The sequence below is a fragment of the Quercus suber genome, unplaced genomic scaffold, assembly GCF_002906115.3.
Source record: "Quercus suber isolate HL8 unplaced genomic scaffold, Cork oak 2.0 scaffold_759, whole genome shotgun sequence".
Taxonomy (NCBI): domain Eukaryota; kingdom Viridiplantae; phylum Streptophyta; class Magnoliopsida; order Fagales; family Fagaceae; genus Quercus; species Quercus suber.
The window spans coordinates 109591-131725 of record NW_027070195.1 but is presented as its reverse complement, the minus strand read 5'-3'; the positions used below and the strand labels follow the sequence as shown (position 1 = coordinate 131725).

At 31.8% G+C, this 22135-nt stretch overlaps 2 protein-coding genes across 2 annotated transcripts; both read right to left on the bottom strand.

The window, feature by feature from the left end:
• Positions 1 to 10102: 10102 nt before the first annotated feature.
• On the bottom strand, positions 10103 to 15016 carry LOC136064768 (uncharacterized). The gene is made up of 5 exons (XM_065766940.1): positions 14981 to 15016; positions 14539 to 14803; positions 13298 to 13447; positions 11109 to 11536; positions 10103 to 10828 (listed from the first exon to the last, which is right to left on the bottom strand). Exons 1-5 carry the CDS (start codon positions 15014 to 15016, stop codon positions 10232 to 10234), a joined length of 1476 nt encoding a protein of 491 aa, XP_065623012.1. The 3' UTR covers positions 10103 to 10231.
• A 573-nt stretch (positions 15017 to 15589) lies between these two features.
• On the bottom strand, positions 15590 to 19174 carry LOC136064773 (uncharacterized). The gene is made up of 3 exons (XM_065766944.1): positions 19070 to 19174; positions 16249 to 16312; positions 15590 to 16139 (listed from the first exon to the last, which is right to left on the bottom strand). Exons 2-3 carry the CDS (start codon positions 16277 to 16279, stop codon positions 15622 to 15624), a joined length of 549 nt encoding a protein of 182 aa, XP_065623016.1. The 5' UTR covers positions 16280 to 16312; positions 19070 to 19174; the 3' UTR covers positions 15590 to 15621.
• Between the last annotated feature and the right edge of the window lie 2961 nt (positions 19175 to 22135).

Genomic DNA, 22135 nt, shown 5'->3' with positions numbered 1-22135 from the left:
TGACCTGTAAAAAAACAATAGTTATTGTTTGTCACAAGTCTTTTTTTTTTTTTTTTTTTCTGAGATTATTGTTTGTCACAAGTCACAACCTGGAAGAATGAGTTTGTCGCAAGTTACAATCCACAAAATTATATATATAGAAGAAAAGTCCATTCTCGAGCGGTCAGTCTCACAGACTTACCGGTGCTAAAAGTTAAAAAGTTGTGTAGTTTGTTTTAAGTCTTCGAAGAGTATGAAAAAAAATATTGTCTTGTTTGACAATTTAATAATATTCCAATTTGGAACTAACTTTTATAAAATATATAAAAGAAGAGAGTTCAGCTAAAAAAACGTTATGCTCGGAGTTGCAGCATATATATTATGTAATATTTTAACCATTTCATAATAATAATAATTTTATCGAATATATACATTCTAATTTTAATAAACCATATAGGATCTGCACTCTACAATATGAGAATACATTGCGTAAAATATTTGCAAAGACTATATTTTTAGGTTGGCAATCATGAACAAATTGTAACCTTTAGAACTATGTTTTTGTCTAGTGTTTAGTTTAGAAATATTCAAAAACAAGACAAATGAAGTTCCGCACAATTGAAGACTCAAGGAAGTAAGAAAAGATAAGTGCAAAAATAGCCTCACTTATCTCGACCAATCAAGATTCATGCAAATCTAAAATCTCACTTTCTTTCCTAACTATTGGATCTAGGGTTTTGATGGATCTTAAGGGTATTTAAATGAAAACCCTAGCGCATGTTTTGAACAATGCAAGAGGGAGTGTTTTGTACATGTACAATCTGGAGTTTTCCAGACCCTTTTAAAGCTACAGCTGGAAACTTTGTGCAAACAACAAATCTGGCTTTAGAAAAAAGTTGCTGAAATTAAATCAATCATAGTTGATCTAAACCTTTGAGTAGAGTCTCAAAGCCACAAACAGGTGCATTTGTGTGCAACAATTTCACAATAAAAGAGTCTATGGATTCGAAACTATATGTGGTCACGCCAGTGAGTACTACATGAGGTAGCGGTAGATTTAGGGTTAAGTTTATTGTATAAACTTCAATTCTATTAATGAAATGTTGCCTTGAGAATTATTTAGATTAAATCTTCTCCAAGTTTTTTACTTTGAAATCATAGTTTCAAAGTTTTTTTTGGGTCATCATTATTGGTGTCAATGTGGTTTTTGCTTGTGTGATGTTTGTTAATTCAATTCTAATTGCTTAATTAATCATTTTAATTAATTGGTTAGAAATCTGTTTTGAACTGAGGTCTAAAACCCTAACAATATCTTATCAATATTCAAGGTGTCCTAATAGAAAATAACATCAAATTTGCAATATATGTAAGGTATGAATTATGCTTATTTAGAATTTTGAGGGTAACTTTACCAAAGATTTTCCAAATTTTATTAGGGAAAAATGCCAAGAGACCCCCTGAACTTTGAGGTAGTGGTCATTCATCCTCTAAATTTTTATTTTAGCCAATTTACTCCACAAGCTTCACTCAAATATCAAATCAATGCACCTATTACTTGCTGTTTGAACTAACTAACGTTGCTCACGTGACACTCACATGCAACTAAATCACTAAAGCCAAATGCCCAAACTGATGGATAATCTTCCTACAACAAAGCCTAATTCAATTCAATTCACGAGAACCACTAAGTGAAATATCAGTAATATCTTCCTACAACAAAGCAATCATGCATTAAAGCAAGGAAACATTATAGTTGTGAGCATAGTTGTCAAAACGTGAATTGTATCATGAATCTTTTTTTTTTTTTTTTTCTGTATTGTGTATCGTATCATATGTCGCAAGATACATAAACACCTAAAGAAATTATAAATATACATATATAAAAGGTATATTCATTATAAATTCAAGATATATTCAACTAATACATAATTTAATCATTACTTATGTAATAATATTTAACAAGCTAATCAAATAAATCAGATTAACATATGCTTATGACATACATATTCAAATTAATAAATTCAAAAGTGATAATACATGACATATTACCCAAAATAAAAATAAAAAATTCACCATAGTCATCATTTTGCCTAATCAACTCCATACAAGTTAATGTTATCATCATGTTCATCATCTTGCAAATTTATTTCTCTTCCTTGAAATTTTATTCGCATCATCAACATTTACTATCTCTTGTTGTCCTAATTTCTTCTTTGCATTCTAGTTTCTTAGACTTATAACAATAATGACAAAAATAAAAAATAGCTATATTTTCATTTAATACCTTATTCATAGTATATTAAAAAAATTGCAAATATGAAAGTGAAGTTTCAAGTGTGTAATCCAAATTTTGAAATATATATATATATATATATAATCTATATCTATATCTATATAATAACTAATAGTCAAAACGTCGGACTTTTTGTTGACTATATCTCATTGCGCCATATGGCTACACAAATTATTGACACGTCATATTAAAAAACACCAAAACAAGATGTCTCTTCGTTTGGCCAAATGTACAACACGTTTCCTTTTAAAAACACTGAACAAAACAATTGTATCTATCAATTTTGCCTATTAAGTTATATATTAGAACAATAAAATAAAAAATAAAGAAAAAAAAAACTGCCAGAGAGATATAAACGTACATATGTCAATCAAGATTAGAGAGCACCCGTAAGACAAAAAGAGAGAAATTTGATAAGATGCAGAGACAATTGGAGAGAGAGAGATCTAAGGAAGCCACCGTCTTCACTATCAGACCGGTCTCCCTCTATCTTCCAATTCCACACAGTCATCAATAAATTTTATTTTCTTAAAATCTTCCTTATTTGAATTGGTTTTGGAGTAGGCTTAGATTTGGAGATGTGATTTTTACACCTTATTGTAATTTCTTTTATTATTATTTCGTTGGATTGCAGAACTACCGCACAACCATAGTACATAACATAAGCACGTTTATGACAAATCCTCTTCTTTCTCCTCAGTCCCACTAAATGCAGAACTCCCTCTGCCCTTTCACTAATTCGCTTCATGGTTGATTCAAGCCTTTGCACAGCCAAATTATTGTCCAACCTCCTGCCAACGTCAGACCCCCGAATGTCATCAGGTTTTTTTTTTTAAAAATTATTTTATTTAAATTTGGGAGTTTAATAGAATTTAGTTTTGGGTATTTTGGTTGGTTGGTTTTGATTTACCTAATTGGGTTAGATTCGGTTTTAATTAAGGTTTTCATTAGAATTGGCTTTTATCAATGGATGAAAAATTCTAAACCCTAATTTGCATTAGTCTTACACTTTGTTTGGTTGGACTTACCAGGTCTGTCTTTGTCTCTCTTCTTCTAATTTTTATAGGTCCTGTTCTATTTTTTCTTTTTCTTTTTCTTTTTCTTTACAAGATCTATTTTTGATGGTGGAATTCTTGAAATGAATAATAGAAACCAATAGGGTCTAATAGTTCTTCGTCACATGAGAAAAGAATAGAGGCAACCCCATTACCCTCAAAGTGTTCGTCAAAGTGCTAAAAGTGCTAAGGTATAATCTATACTCTATAATCATTTCTATTTGTTTTTGGCTATGTGATAAAAAATTATGATTTTAATTATCAAATATAAAAGTTGAACGCTTGTGTTAACTGTATATGATGGCTTATATTTATTTTATTTGATATGCATTATTTGTTTAAAGGGTAGTATTTGTAGTTTGTGGGGGGGGGTGGGGGGAATAGAGAGATATTATTACTGGAAAAAAAGGTCCATGTTTCCCTATAACTTATAACACGAAAAACTGTAGTGGTGACTATCACAATTAGATTGCAAAACTAATTTATTACTAGTGCCGAGTATGAGTAGATGGAATCCACCACCTGCTATATGATTTAAAGTATATTGGGTATATGACTTTCTATTGACTTCATGATGTATTGACACATAAGCTTTGTTGCTCTCATAATTTTACACATCATTTTATTTTTTTATTTTTTTTTATTTTTTAACTAATCCCCTACACGCAAGTTTTGAGAACCCGACTAAAAAAAACTAAACCCTACACTCATGTTTTGAGAAATTGACTACAAAACCCTTCACGCAAGTTTAGAAAACCTAACTACAAAATTACATCCATGAAAAACACGCAGAAGAAGAGTATAAGCATCCTAAGCATTGGGTATGACTCTTTCATTGTTTACCACATTGGTTATGCACTTGTGTAATAACATAGAAACATTGATTTCAGTTGCTGGGTTTGTTTTATATGATTTTGATATCCTGGTGAACGTGTACCCAGTAAATTTTACTTACAGTTTAAAGGAAAATCTATGGGAAGCAATGTATTCGAACGAGTGTGAGAAATTTTTTGTTAGCAATGGGAAGTGGTGTATCCCCTGATTATGGTTGAGGGTGTATGAAATTTTGTTTATACAAACCCATGTGTTTGTACAAAGACATAAAAATCTTGTTTTGAACACATTTATGACAACTGCAAAAGAACTGTTGGCTGAGTTCATCAGGTACAAAGCCAACTACATATCACACGAACTAACTCTATTGTTTTCATTGTTGCACATATAGGGGTAGAGTCCCTGTTGTACTTGCTGCATCTCTCTATAATCCTGATTTGATTTGACTGAGTTTTGGATAGATTTTTTATTCTTTGATGATGAACTTTTATTTGTTTAAGTCTATCTACTTCTCTAATTAAAGAATGAACTAATGATGGACTTTTATTTGTAAGCATATTCTCATAGCATCCCTGTTTTTCAAATTTATGCTTTGTTCTGTTTTGATATGCTTGTATTCTGCTGAAGTGAGTTGAAACATCTATTTTTTGAACATTTAGATTTTTTTTTTTCCCTTTATTTCTATCCTTGCTGAGTGGTTTTCACTATTTTTCATTTGAATTGGAATTTTTTGTTTTTCTTTATGAAGGAACTTGAGCATGCAAAAATACAAGGTGCAAAAATCTATGCAAAGATTCATGGCTATGGGATGTCAGGTTAACTATTAAATCTCTCATTATAATGCTTTTGTGGATTATTGGTTTCTGAAGATTATAATTAATGTAGTTTAGGTGATGCATATCACATTACTCAATCACATACTGATGGAAGGGGTGCCATTTTGGCCATGAAGCATGCCTTAATTCAGGTACAATCAAATTGATTGCATTAAACCTTTTATGTAATGTACACTAATTGTTGTCATGCATGTGTATTCTTGTATATGCATATATTATCATTAGCTAATTGTGCAAATGATATATGTAGATCAATATATGTTGTACCTGATCAACCAATTTTATTTTCATTTTGGTACTCTTTTGTGGTGGCAGCACATATCTAGGGTGTTGCAGACTATTAGTGGATATGTATTCAAATCTAATAAATTGTTATGTGCCTACAATTGATTTAAATGATTGTTTTAACCATCCAAATCTCATGTGATCAATTTCACATGAGAACACAAAAAAATTGGTGGATGTATGGTCATAATGGGTGCAAGGCTAATTATCTTGGGGACTAACTTCATTGCTGTTTCGCTCTTTTCATTTGTCATCTTAGTATGACCCTTAAAAATAGTTCTTTTGTAGGATTGATCTAATAGTTTCCTCAACAAAATGCTTCTAATTAAGTTAAATTTTATGTCAATGTGAATTAAAGGATAATTGGGGTTTGTTATAATATGCTCACATTTTTATAACCTGCAATCCAGCTTTCATCCTAACTAGGTTGATTATGTAAATGCCTATGCTACTTCTACACCTTTGTGTAAATCATATGGCCCTGTCTTTGAATCCCTTATTCAGGTGATGTGATAGAAGCCAATGTTATCAAAAATGTATTCTCAGAACATGCAACATCAGGTGCTTTGGCCCTATCCTCCACAAAGGTAATTTTTGGTACTTCAAACAGGTTGATAACCTATACATGATATCCATCCATTTTATTAGCTTAATTTATGTTCAGAATGTTGGCTGGTCTCCACAAGTTTATCTTTATTTTTATGAGAACTTTTATTTTGAATAAATGGTTTTATTTTCATATATTTTCAAGTTAATATCCTAAAGAATGTAATTATATTTAATTTCTATTTAACTATTCCATGTATCGCACGAGTTAGTGACTAGTAATAACTAATGGCCGAAACGTTTGATTTTTTGTTAACCACTACACAAATTAATGCCACGTATACATTTAAAAACATCGAACAATTGTGACTTTTCATTTTTCAATAGGCACCTTTTTCGGTTAATAGGAACATTTTCATTCAAGAGACACATTTTCAGCCAATAGGCACCTTTTCGATCAATAGGCACCTTTTGACTTTTTGTTATCCACTCCTTATTGTACCAAATGGCTACATAAATTAATCTATATCTATATCTCATGGCTATACAAATTAGTGCCTCATCTACATTTAAAAATACCGAAACATTATACCTTTTCGTCTAGCGGAATAAAAGCAACATTCTAAATAACTTTTTTTTTCGAACTCCTCTAGAAGTTGTTTGGTCTTGTAGATCCCTCTAGGTTTGCCCCCAAGCCTATAACATCCAAAAATCCCAAGTCAGAATCAAATTATTCAGAAGAGTTTTTGGATACATAGAATGTACTTATCAAATCTAACCGCATCATACCTTGAAAGGAATGCTAGCAATTCCTCTCAGTGAACACTGACGGTTTCATTAATCAATTCCATTGCTTCTGCGTGTAATAAACCTTTAAGCATCAACAAGAAAATAAGAATATTGATTAACTCTAAAGAAGTAGCCCAAAGAAAATAGAAAAGAAAAAGAAAAAAAAGACTAATCAAAAATGGACTGCAAAGAGATAAAGAAAAACCAGAGAACTCACAAGAGAAAATAGAGTTTTAGAGAAGAAAGGAAAAGCAATGGAGAAAAGGCGGGTAAGAAGGCCTTGCTTGAGTGAGTTTATATAGAAAATCTATGGTGTTTTTAAGAAAGATGAAAGAGAAGAAGTTGAGAAAAAGTCACCAAATGAAGAAATCATTCAATATTATTGTTGCTACCGTTTGTGTGGCTTGATTCCTAAACCTTTTCACTATTTAATAATAAAAAAACCTGATTTACAAATAGCAATTTTGGAAAATACCTACAGGTTTTTTGTGTTTCTAAGAAAAATGAAAGAGAAGAAGTTAAGAAGAAGTTACCAAATGAATATGAACCATTATTTATACCCAAATGATTATAACCCTTCAACAAGCACATTTTCATTCAATATGCACATTTTCGGTCAATAGATACATTTTCATTCAATAGACACATTTTCATTCAACATGCACATTTTCGGTCAATGGACACATTTTCATTCAATAGGCACATTTTGTTATATATACCACAATCTATCTTGTATATATTTATATATACAACACAAACTAAATTAGAGACGCAACATTATATCTCTTATTCATTCCCATAAAAAACTAATAAATAAAACATTGCTTTTTTTTTTTTCTTGAAACTCATCTAGTAGCTATTCCCGTGCATCTCACGGGTTAGTGACTAATAAATAAATAAAACTTATGAACATGTTATTTTATTGGGGCTCAATTAAGTAACCTAATAATTTTGTGTTTAAAACGAGTCTAACAATTTGTTGGATTCAAATAAAAGCACAAATTTTAACCCCCCAAAAAAAAAGAAAAAAAAAAATTCATTTTAGAGTCACATGTTTATATATTATATATATTATATGATACATATAATTTTAACTATGATAAGATACTGTTTGTTTGTTTAGACTACTATACACTCAGATTTTTTAACTTAATTATATATCAAGTTATTACTTAGTTCATTTAAACAGATCTAGGTTAAACACAAACAATCATATCACTTAATGCAGAAAAGTAAAGAAAATAAGCGATATGATAACCCTGGAAAACCAATAAAACCGCCCAGTTTCAAGGTAAAAAAACTGAGGAGGATTTAACCTAAACTATCATCAAGGCAACAAATTCACTAAATAGAATGAAAGTGTTTACAATAGATTTTTCCCTAAATTAAAGCTACCTCTTGTAGTACTTATTCATGTGACCACACGTAACTCCGAATCCACAGACTCATCTATCTGAATTTGTTGAACACAAATACCCACGTTTGTGACTTTGAAATCCCACTCAAAATTTTAGATCATCAGCAGTAGTTGATCTTGTATGTAGTAACTTCTACAACACCAGATCTTGAGTTTCTTCAAGGAATATTGCCGGTAGAAAGTTTAGAAAGATTTGGGTATAAAAACCCTAGATCTACAATTTAAGGCACAAGAAGCACTCTTCTCTCACTAAAAACCCCTAAAACATGCCTTAAGGTTTCCTTTAAATACTAGGAGAATTAAATCTAAAACTCTAATCACTTAATGGGTTTAATGAACGATTGGGTTGAAATTAAATTCTGCAAATCTGTGTCTCAATCGGTCGAACTTGGCATGTTTCAAATTCTTTGAACCTGCAGCTTCCTAATTCTTGTATTTTGACTTGTAATAATTTGAGCATTGTCTAATATACCCTATAGACTTAAAAATCTATATCTAGACAAATTTGTACTGACGGTTCGCCAATTGTTCTAAATTTTTAGAACCTAACAAATATGAACCACTATTTATGAGCACTTATGATACAGAATTTTTTGTACAAAATACGACATGTGTCATATATCATATGATAGTGACAACAATGATTGTGAATTCAAAAACAAATCATCATATATACAAGCGCAATGTTAAAATTTCAAATTTCAAAATGCCATGTCTTGCGTATTTCCCTCACAACGATAGTCACTCCCATGAATTGCTCCTATGGGATCGTATATTGCCCCCACGGTAGGGTTACTAAAAAGTAAATAATCATAGGCACGGTCACTTAAATTATTTCATAAGAAATGATTTTATTAAGGGAGTAGACAGCAACTCCAAAGTTATGAATCAAAAGGGTCATGAATATCAATAATACTATATGTAAAGAAGGATATGTCTTTCAAAACTTATGAAAATAGAACATCCAAATGGGTTTATTAAGAATACTTGTTAGGTTCTAAGATTTTAGGAACTAAATGTATTAGAACTTCAATTTGTAATGTATTGGCAAACTATGATCAAAACTTAGAGTCTAGATTTAGGCTACTCGAAGTGTGTTTATTTGTAAAGTTGGAATTGAGGGACTGCAGAATTTATCGAACTAAATCTGCAAGGCTCGATCGATCAAATCTCGTGCAGATTATTTTTTTCTGCAGAATTTCCAATACAGCCAAAGCCCGGTTTGACATATAGGGTTTTATATTTTACTCCAAGTATAAAAGGAAAAACTCTAGCTACGTTTTAGAGGTCTTTTGATGTACTGTGTGTTGAATCTCTTGTGAGATCTAGAGGTGTTTACCTTCATACACACTTAGAGTTATCAAGATTAAGATTATGTCAAGAACTTGGTGATCGCTTCAGTTGCTACATAAAGAATTTAAAGAAGATCTGAAACCTTTGAGTGGAGTCTTAAAGTCACAAGTGAGAGTATTTGTGGTTGCAATAGATCAAGGAAAGAAATAGTCCGTAGACTAGGAGCTATCATATGGTCATGATAGTAAGTTTTCTACACGAGATAACAATAAGATGTTAATGGTCTAAGTTCTATTGTAAAAACTTCAATTTTTTCATAGTGGATCTATTTTACCTTGAGGATAGTTAAGTTAAATTCTCCCCAGATTTTTTTACCGATTTGGTTTTCCTGGGTTATCATATCATGTGTTCTTTATATTTCTGCATTATTTACATGATATGATTTGAATGTGCTAACCTAGATCTGAATAATTTATCTAAGTAATCACTTATCTAAATAACCAGGTTAATCAACCTGCGTTTTAAGGGGTCTAAAAACGTACAATACTGATAACACAAAGGGAGTAGTGTGTAAAGTCTCCATATAATTAATTACCTCAATTCGCAACAAATAAACAACGCTTACTTTTGCACTAGTTTCATCTCCAAGATCCTTAGAGAGAGAAATTAGCATTGAACAAAATATACAAGCTCAAGAACCTCCCAGCAATATAATGGAGTTCAAATTTATTCGTTTACATTTTACAGATTCAAAAGAAAGCAACAGAAAAGCTTAACAAAAATATACAAACTCGAGCACGTCCCAGCAATATAATGGAGTTCAAATTTATTCATTTACATTTTGCAGATTCAAAAGAAAGCAACAGAAAAGCTTGACTAGTTGCACTTGACTGGCCATTGCGTGCTAGTAAAGTAATCGATGTCTTGCCTTAAACAGAGAGCTAGAGAAACAGGTAGATCGGACTATATCAAATAATAGGCGGTACTTCAGCAACACGTATAAGATCGGTACACAGGCAAATATCCCAAACACAACAGCCATCAATGGAAATCCCTGATGATTATGATATTTCAAATTGAAGGATGCACAAAATGCAACTATCATGCTGGCAATTGAGATGAAAAGTGATGCGACTCCAATCATCAACTTAATAGGTAATGACACAAGGAAGTCATTGTATGAATAACGTGAGGTAAGGATGGACAAGAACATTATTAGGGATGTTGATGAGCAAAATAATGCTATTGCACTTGAAACTGAAAAGGCCAGTTCAAGATTAGAATTCTCAGAACTATGTTTTATTCCATCAGTTGTTTGGCCAGAGAATATTATAGAACAAATTAGTGTAGCAACCACCATTGATGAGTTAGCTGTCTTCCTCATCCAACTCTCTCCATCCTTCCTTAGCTCCTCGTGCATCGTTGCAAATAAAACATACGGTGTTTCCCCTGCTTCATTTTTCATTTCCTTCAATGACGATTTAACAAACTTTTCCACCTCCTTTCCATTGCGAATCATGGGAAATATCGCATGAGAGACTTGTTAGTACTAGAATGCTTTATGTAGAAATTAAATCTAAATGTAAAAAATTGAAAAGACTAAGTGGATGCAGGCGAGAACTTTCTATGAAATGGTTATGTATAAATAACGAAGAGGAAAGAGAAAGAACAATGTTGTGAGTAAAAGATCCATATTTCTAAATACAAAAACATATGTACTGTATGTCTATATATATAGACAGAACAGTTAACGAATTCAAAACGAAGCAAATTATAAGTACCTCGAACCATAATAGTTCTTGTTGTAGTTGAAGAGCTGCTCCTGATATTGCATTGAGCTTATGCTGAGGTGCCAATTTTGCAGCTAAATGTAGCATGTTGTTTCCAACATTGGTTATATTTTCCACTATGAGGTCCTTAAATGAGCCTATTTCATGTAGTAAATTGAAGATGCTCTCGTGGCGTTCCTCAACAGCAATATGAAATATGCTTCGATTGGTTTGATCGGTTTTTAATGCTAGCTCAAGGTCAAAACGAATAAGCTCAATTAAGAATTCAACATTGCCTACTTCAGCTGCAACAAATAGTGATTGTGATAACTCTTGGTTTTCACTTGAACTCTCAACGTCATATTTGTAAGCGCGAACACATATTTCTTTAACCAGTTCATGGGCTTGAATTTGTTTTGAGTCCTGTTTTAACTTCATCCCTAGAAATGACAGTGATCGAAAAATTTATCCATACCTGAATAATAACTTATAAAAAGAATCGAGCAGCTAGATCATAAATAGATATATTGTTTGTTAAACATAATAAAAATGATGCGGCCCAATAGGGTAATGTATACTGTAGACACAAGTACCTGTAGAGTAACTAAAGTCTATTGTTAGCTCCTATATATTCAATATTTAGGGTTCATTTGTAATACAATCTTATAGCTAGTAAAAGTGAAGCCCTTGAAGGACTTTTTCTCCCCCTACATTATTTTTATTTTACTTCTCTCTTTGTTTTGACGAAGTATTAAAGTTATGTTTCAATAACTTCAACCTGGTATTAGACCCTTTTTTTTCGCCTTCAAATAGGATTCTAGGAGCCCACGGTCAATCATCATTCGTTAGCCCTAGAGTCTGCCACATGTCTTCTCCTCGACAAGCCTTGGTTCTCAATTAGTGCCTTGCAAGTACTGACTGTCTACCATTGTTGTTAACCATTGACCACCAGCTTTGATCATTGGCCATGCCTCTATTTGACCATTGACGCTGTCGTCTAATCATCGACCATTGTCATTTGATTGTTGATCATGTTGTCATTGATCGTTGAAAGTTGACCTCCTTTGTCAAGGCACTTCTGGACATTTTTTCTCTATGGGTAAGGCACTATCCTACTCCGTTTCCCAAGTAGATTTTGATTTTGGGACTGGTTTTCTCATTTAAGGCTCCAAAGTCACATTAATAGGTGTATCACTCATTCTTTTTTTGGTTCGATCTATGTGAAAATTTTCAACCTGCTAATGTGCTTCATGACGACATCTTCCATTGCCAATATTCCTCAGGCCATAGGCCACAGTGTTGTCGTCCTCAAATACAGTAGCCACTCTTTGGCCTCTAGTTTAGTTGTTCTTTGATCACAACCATTGTTGTTCATTGACATCGCTAGTATTTTGCACAATTCATTACAATTGTGACTAATCAATTTTACATCCAGTCCGTTCACTCGTGTCTATATTCACGACATCTCAGAAATGTTTATGAGCTTACATTCCAAGCTCAATGCATCTTTCAGATTCTATCTTGAATTTGAGAAGTGTCAAAGATGTGGCTAAAGCCCAAATACATTGTAGGCCCATAGGCTTATAAAACAAGCAAAGCAACTTATATCATACTTGTAGCTCAACTACTCAAATACTAGGGTTAGTCTAGGTTTGGCCTAGTCTTAGTTCCTATAATTAGCTCCTATATATACCTTATGGTTCATTGTAATATGAAATTTTTATAGTAAATACTTTCTATTATAAATATAGGCTGTTAGTACTAACCACGTTAATGCCTACTTTCTCTCTATTTCCCTTACTTTCGCTTAATTTGTTTCTCTATATTTTTTTCCCTATTTTAACGTTGTACCAAAGCTATGTTTTAGATACTTTAACAAATCACTTCAGCCTTTTCAAATCCTGTCTTCTATTAGAATTATCCTAATGTGAATTTGGGCTTAAGGGTACACAGAACATTTATAAGAAGTCTGTTAAAATATTAGTAAGCATATGATAGTTCATTCTTTCTACGTTTGATACCATTTGGTTGCCGAGGGAAGAAGTGTCTTTTGCTTTGTAACTGTAGTGATTTGTTTGAAAATATAGTGTCGATTAGTAAGAACTTTTAGTGCTGTGTAATGTACATTGTATTGATGTGCTATTTTTGTTTATCAATAAAAATCATCTCATTCATCCAAAAATTGAGTTGGAATAACTCACATGAATTGATGTGTCTCCTTAAAATTCCTTGTTGACTTCCGCTAACAAATGCCGAATGTTTGCGAGCTAACACATACAATGCAGTATCATTGAATCTGTTTTTAGCGGTAGCTAAATTAGAGTTGACCTCCATCATTTCCAAGGCTTGACCTGCATAAATTTTACACCAAAAAGAAATACTCAAAGCAAAGAAAATCATGACGGATTTTCTTCTTGCTTCTGGGTTTGTGTTCTAGCATTTACCATTTAGTTATACATTACTGAGAAAAAGTATTCTTGAAGGAACATTTTGATTATTTCTCTTTTGAAAGTTTATACCAGACAAAGAGAAAAAAGTAGTGAACTTATTTTTCCGTCATGCACTCAGTTCCTGTTAAACCAGCTATGCAACAAGACGAGCTACAATTCATTTGACTCATCATTTACTGAGCTACAAGTCATTCTGGATCATCTACAAGTTGCTGTGTATTATATATAGTACTCTCCTACTATACATGTCGTCCCACACTATGTTATAACAATTTAGTGGTATACTTGTTAGGCCAAATATTATATTTTATTAATTATACACGTAGCAAGACGAGGATAAGCCAAAAGAAAGACATTCTTAATAAAGTTTCAATGTCATTAGTTAATGGATAATTAAGAGTAAACTGTAGGTCTTAAAAATTACAAGTAGTATATCACTGCACACTTTTATCAAGATGGTCACTCTACAAACACAAATTCTTGTAAAGGTGGAGCACACGTATATACTTATATAGAGATTAAAGTAAAATATCTATCTCAAACCCAAAAAAAAAAAAAAGTTACAAGTAGAGTCAAGATATTGGGAATTAAATAATGACAGTTATTCCAAGAGTTATAGTTATGTCAAGTAATTCTTTTTAAATGAAGGGTAATGTTTCTTACACACACCATATTAAATACTCATTATTTTTAACCTAAAATCATGAGGTAAAAACATGATTTGAGTTTAACAGAACGTGTATAACAGGTTTTATCCTTAAAAGAAAACATATGATGTGTGATTATGATTTTTTTCTCATAATAAATAAATGTCTAAAAAGTCTTTTTAAGATTTTTTTAATCTCAAAAAAACTTTTTTCATAATTATTAACCTATTAATTTGTAAATTTTATATAGCAAAATTTTTATTACTCACCAATACGACTTAAGTAATAATAATAAGAAGAAGAAGAAGAAGATAAAAACCAAGGCAAGAAATAACTTATACTTACCGTAGTACCCAACCCTGGCATAAGTGACAAATAGTTCAGTCTGATCTATTATATCCCACTCCCAAGTCCTTGTCGAACGAGAAAGATGTTCCACCATTTGATAGTGTTCTAATAAAGCAGCCATGAGCAGTGGTTTCATCCCACTACCTAGGTTTGGCAGGTCTCTGTTTTTCTTCAGCATTGCCTTGGCAATATTCACATTTCCAGTTGCAGCAGCATAGGCCAAAGCAGTGCTCCCAACAGTGTTTACTGATCTCAGTCTCCTCTAAAGATCAACTTGCAGATATCTTCACCAAGTCACATCCTAAGGGACGCCTTCGTACTTTGGTTGACAACCTCAAGTTGGTCTCACATCCACCTTGAGTTTGAGGGGGGCTGTTAACATATATAGTGTTGTGGGCTTTAGGCCCAATTAGGTTACTTGTATAGCACACATATTTACTTGTACTGCACACATATGCCTCCTATATAAAGGCATCTATGTACATTCTTTTATACATGAAATACAGTACTACGTTTCAGTATTTCTAACACTTAATAAAGTTTCAATGTCATTAGTTAATGGATAATTAAGAGTAAACTGTAAGTCTTAAAAATTACAAGTAGTATATCACTGCACACCTTTAGCAAGATGGTCACTCTACAAATACAAATTCTTGTAAAGGTGGAGCACACATATATACTTATATAGAGATTAGAGTAAAATATCTATCTCAAACCCAAAAAAAAAAGTTACAAGTAGAGTCAAGATATTGGGAATTAAATAATGACAGTTATTCCAAGAGTAATAGTTATGTCAAGTAATTCTTTTTAAATGAAGGGTAATGTTTCTTACACACACCATATTAAATACTCATTTTTTTAACCTAAAATCATGAGGTAAAAACATGATTTCAGTTTAACAGCACGTGTATAACAGGTTTTATCCTTAAAAGAAAACATATGATGTGTGATTATGATTTTTTTCTCATAATAAATAAATATCTAAAAAGTCTTTTTAAGATTTTTTTAATCTCAAAAAAACTTTTTTCATAATTATTAACCTATTAATTTGTAAATTTTATATAGCAAAATTTTTATAACTCACCAACACGACTTAAGTAATAATAAGAAGAAGAAGAAGAAGATAAAAACCAAGGCAAGAAATAACTTATACTTACCGTAGTACCCAACCCTGGCATAAGTGACAAATAGTTCAGTCTGATCTATTATATCCCACTCCCAAGTCCTTGTCGAACGAGAAAGATGTTCCACCATTTGATAGTGTTCTAATAAAGCAGCCATGAGCAGTGGTTTCATCCCACTACCTAGGTTTGGCAGGTCTCTGTTTTTCTTCAGCATTGCCTTGGCAATATTCACATTTCCAGTTGCAGCAGCATAGGCCAAAGCAGTGCTCCCAACAGTGTTTTCAGCTGTTATGTCATCACTACTCATCCCCTCTACTAAATTCTTTACAAACTCTTCCTGGTTTGCTGCAGCAGCAATATGAAGAGTGGTTTCTCTTTTCTTAGTAATTTCTCTTTGAATGTTTGGCATGTCCTCGATAGAATTCCAGTCACCTTTCAACGCAGCCAGATGAAGCCTTGAACGCTCAGCATGGGCTGCTTCATGTTTGAAATTGGTGATATCTTAATTAGTAAGTAATGTGCATTTTGTTAAGAACTCAATGAATGACTACACTATTAAACGATGGGAAAGTAAAATAGTTACCGTCGTTTAAATTAACATCATGTGTTGCCATTGCAACTTAATTATCAATTAGCTTTTATGTACCCTGAAAATAAGATTTCAATATTAGATATAAATTGTGATGCAAGGCGCCATTTATGTGCACTTTCTCCACAGAAGTTAAATCAGCACGACAAGCACAGAGAGAGAATATTAAGGTTCAGCAAAAGAAAAACTATTCCCATCAATTTTTTCAACAATCCTTGTTTTGTTAACAAAGCACGTATCTTATTGAAGCCATGATCATTTTAGGTTGGCCTGAGTGCCATGTCGATGTGGGACCTTAATTATGTGTTTCAATTGTTGGACCTTAAGCCCAAAATTCTCCCTAGATTAATGGGCATGGAGTATTTACATCCAACAATTGCCACCCCCACCCTCTAAAGTTGGTAAAAGCTTGAGTGATACTCAAATCTTGCGGACAAGGCTAATCTGCTGAGGTAATCATTGAACCCCACAATCCTTTTTCACGCAAGATTATTGATCCTTCTCTAACTACCACATGTGAGAAGGCCTACTCTACAAAGTGCGGGGTTTAACTCGTCATGTGACTTGCTCTCAAGATTTTGCTTTTTTATTCAACAAAAAAAATATATGGGTTTATACAAAATAAAAATAGAAATATTAGAAGAAACAATCGGTCTTAATATAAGCCTACGTTCACAGGCAATATCTAAGAGAATATTCCACTAAGAAAATAGAGAGATTACACATGTAGCACAAAAATACTCTCACAGAGCCTAAAACCAAGACACACTTAAAAGAGAGTGACTCACAAAACACATAGCAAGACTATGAATTTAACCTCTGCCGTAGCTCGAACTACGTTTCACTCACAATTAAACATAGCTGGTGTTATAAGTCAAGACAATCACAAACCAATTCTCGTTGGATGGGGATTTCTAAGGCGCTTTGTGTGGCAGAGGATATGTGCTTTTTATAATAAATAAAAATAATAATAATAAAAATTGAATAGAATATGTGCACTTGGTGCACCGCATATTGAAACCTTTTTTTTTTAGCCACCCCCACCCTCTAAAGTTGGTAAAAGCTTGAGTGATACTCAAATCTTGCGGACAAGGCTAATCTGCTGAGGTAATCATTGAACCCCACAATCCTTTTTCACGCAAGATTATTGATCCTTCTCTAACTACCACATGTGAGAAGGCCTACTCTACAAAGTGCGGGGTTTAACTCGTCATGTGACTTGCTCTCAAGATTTTGCTTTTTTATTCAACAAAAAAAATATATGGGTTTATACAAAATAAAAATAGAAATATTAGAAGAAACAATCGGTCTTAATATAAGCCTACGTTCACAGGCAATATCTAAGAGAATATTCCACTAATAAAATAGAGAGATTACACATGTAGCACAAAAATACTCTCACAGAGCCTAAAACCCAGACACACTTAAAAGAGAGTGACTCACAAAACACATAGCAAGACTATGAATTTAACCTCTGCCGTAGCTCGAACTACGTTTCACTCACAATTAAACATAGCTGGTGTTATAAGTCAAGACAATCACAAACCAATTCTCGTTGGATGGGGATTTCTAAGGCGCTTTGTGTGGCAGAGGATATGTGCTTTTTATAATAAATAAATAAAAAAAAAAAAAAAATTTGAATAGAATATGTGCACTTGGTGCACCGCATATTGAAACCTTTTTTTTTTTAACATGATTCAAGGCATGTATTACACATATTTGCTTTTTCTTTTTTTTAAATTAGATAGTTGGGAGAAGTAGGACTTGAACCCTAATTGTCTATGTTTGAAATATTAAGACATACTAATCTATTGAACTATAAAGTTCTTCACCCATATATTTGATTTTTCCATTATTGGGTTTGAGTGTTTGAAAAATTCAAAGCAGAGCTAGAATATGGTTTGTCATTTAAAAAAAATGGGGGGGGTGGGGTGGGGGAGCGCAATGGTTTGACCGCTCGACCACAGAACAAGAGAATTACAAGGCATGGCAACAATATGTATAATCCAATACTCCCTTCATATCAAAACAGATTATTACTTCTTTTTAAAGGAAAATTATTATTTCTCCTCTTAAGCCATATCAAAATATATTAAAAGTATAAGTTCATACTTATCTTCAATATTATTACTCTCATCTTTTAACAAAAACAAACAATTTTTTTAGTTTCAATGGTAATCGAGTTATTTTAAAGGTTTAATTTATTAAGAAACGAAAAGAGTGTCTTTTTTTAAGTTAACTCTTTCTTTTAATTACTATCATTCATTCGTTCCTTCTTTTTTACAAACAAATTTTTTATCATTCATTACTTTAAAAAATAATTTAAAAAAAAAAAAAAAAACAAACAAACAAACAAACAACCAAAAAAACAAAACGAAAATCCATTCCCCCTTGCTGCTTCATATATATACAACTAAAACTTAACACCTTCACCTTAAATAAGAGAAATACAACTTAGCCAAGAGATTCAAAGTGCATATATAAAGGCAATATAATCTTTCAAAAAACATATATTTATACAAAACCAAATATTTTGAGAACCTCTCACCCAACAAGCTACAGGCCGAAACACCTGGCCAGGGAGATAAAGATTTTTGGGTGTCAACGCTATTGATGAAAGAATAGGGTTCAATATCCTGGAATAAACTGCAAGCTATTGTGATTTGCATTCGCTTTTATGAATAACAAAAGCATTGAGGTTGACATAGTGGCACAAAATAGTAGTAAATGTTTTCATGAAACAAAATATGAAAGAAGAGAGATCAGGAGAAATAAAAGAGAATGCATGCATAAATGTAACGCATGTTATGTATACCTGAAGAATGATCAAGCTCAAATGGAGTAAAGGAGTTTCTCTCAGGATAGACCCCCAAATAATGTTAAGGAAAATTACTTCGGACAAGAAGAGTGGAAATTATTGTTGAAGGGAAGAAAAGTTTGTGAATCAATTGAACGGCAGATGATTATTTTATAATGCCCAAGTTTAGTGAAATCTTCTGTAGCTAAAAAAAGTGCAATCATTTATTTAGTCAAGAAGTCCAAAAGGAGAATACGAAGACTAACTTTCCAAAAGGTGGTGAAAAAATTCAAAAGAACGTAGAAAAATAAGAATTTTCTAAAGCGGAAGTAGGTACCCATCAAATATTAAAAAACCAAAAGAGGCGCATTTACGTTGCAATCCAATTGGAATTAATGTAAATGATGTAACTTTGGAAACTTCCCTGTGAATCATCTCGGAGACTCTTTTCCTCGTTTATTCTACGTTATCCCAATGATCTTTGACTCTGGTCGCAACTCGCAAGTTCCTCCCCATTGCAAATATCAACACTATTAAATACACTAAATAAAATCTAAATCTAAAAATGATAAAGTTTTGCTAAAATTTGAGCCAAGAGCTATAACTCCCGCTAAAAAAATTAACATGACTGCATATCTTGAAATATTAACTATTAAATAGACAAAGTTTAACTACAAAATGACTTGTATTACATAATATATTTTTATTGAAAGTGAATTTTGACAAATCCATCATTAGATTACATCTTCTTCTTATATCCTCCATACTTGCAAAATTTCAAGAAAATTAAAGATTAATAGCTATGTCATCAATAAATTTTTTAAATTGCAAGGTTTTGTAATTTAAAATTATGTACAAAATATAAACTTATAGTTCATATAGTAAATAATATTCAATAAACGCAAAATTTAACATGTATATTAAAAGCATAGAGAATATGCAATTCAACGGTTAGATTTTTAAAATATGTTATAATATTTATTTCATTAAGTGAGTTTGTAGACTTAAGTTACAACCAATTTTGTAGATAAATTTTGTCCAATTTTATTGAGTGAGTTTGTAGCATATTCTTAACATATATATCAAATTTTATGTCATATTCGGATATTATTTACTTTTCGATCTATAAACTTATTTTTTATGTATAATTTTAGATTACAAAAACTTAAAATTTAAACATTTATTAATGACATTGTTATTAATCTTTAATTATTTTGAAAATTTTGCAAATATGGAGAACATTAAAAAAAAAAATATTATCCAATGGTGGATTTGTCAAAATTCACATCTAATAAAAAGATATGAAGTAAAATTCCAGTCATTGTCTACAACTAAATTTGTAACCAAACTTTGTCTATCTAAAAATACATCATCTTCATTTCCTTTAAAATGAAAAAATCTTTTAAAATGAAAACATCTTGTTGTGAAGACCATAGTCTATCCGCTAATCCTATAGAAGATGGATTTTTTTTCCCCCGGCTGGTTAGAATGGAGGGAAATTTTGAACTATGATAAAAACATCATGAAATCTTAGTTGATCTACAAAACTCTAGACTACAGAAAAAGAAATTACCCTACTTGTCACCGTTAACTGTCACCAACAACTATCACCATTATTTCTTTTTTCTTTTTCATTTTTTTCTTTTTTTGAGATTAGACTTTTTCTTTTAATACAAGAGATAAAAATTTTACTCTAACCTAATCTAAGGGTATATGTGTGTAAAACTCCTTCCTAAAAACTTGAACCTCAGCTTTTACCCTCTCATATTCCACAAGCATTTATACTTATACGCAAACAGTTTGATCACACTAATAGCAAAAGTAAGCCTAGAGAAAGCCATCAATACGAGCTAATCAGCACTAACAAAATCATTAAAAAAAAATTAACCTAGCCAACAAAAATCCAAACTATTCTTCCAAAAATTACTTCCATTTTACAAGCTGTTCTTCTTGTCCCGGTAGAATTACCCAAGACAATTCAATTCTTACTCATGCGATGCTTCACTCCATGAAATTTATTAATAATGGAAAAAAAGAATTTGTGGCTATAAAAGATCACATAGAACATGCCTTTAAAAATAAAAAAAAATAAAAAAATAAAAAAAAAAAGGAGAATCATGGGGTGTGGCTCACATCAAGTGCATTAGATGCAACACAATACAAACACGTACTCAAAATTAGCCATGTGTTTAGCCATGTGTTTACGTTGTGTCTTGTCTAATACAATGGAGAACTTGACAGAAGCTTTGCCCAATTTATTGCTATAAAATCTAACATGGTAGATTAAAAGCTTTGACTCTTCATAATATCAAAGAGCAAGTTAAACACAAATTTAGTGACATTAAATTAGGATTACAACAGTAACAACTAACAATACAAGTAGTATTAGAATTTCTTTACTCGCACTTTGAGTAAGATTTTTCTTTTATCGCACTCCAAGTAAGATTGACCACCATGCAGATTCGGAATCTAATTAATAAGAATTGGATCTTGATATCTTTAATGGATGGAAAGCTAAAATCCTTTGTCAAGCAGCTAAAAAAAACCCATAAAGTCAGTGGCCTTTGCATTTCCCTCATATTTGACGTCCTCATTCTTATATAAACTTTCTGTGATGCTTTTAACACCATGTTCCGTAGATTTTGGTGGGTTTTAAACAATAATATGCTAGATGTTCTGGCCCCTTTGCATAGGACAATGTAAAACAAAATTTCTCTTTAAACTAGTTTGAAAAGAAACTTTTCAAACTTCTCATATATCTTTATATTAATTGTGAATTTTGAAAATCTAACCATTGAATTGCATGTTCTTATCATCTCATTCATACTTGCAAAATTTCAAGAAAATCAAAGATAAATTACTATGCCATCAAAAAATGTTAAAATTTCAAGTTTTTGTGATCTAAAATTATGAATAAAAAATAAGTTTATTGATCAAATAGTAAATAACATCCAATTTGAACGAAATTTGATATACTTATTAAAAACATAAAAAACATAAAATTTAACAGTTAGATTTTCAAAATTCATACAAAAAAAAAAATGAGAAACTTAAAGACTTTATATTTCCAAAATAGTTTAGGAA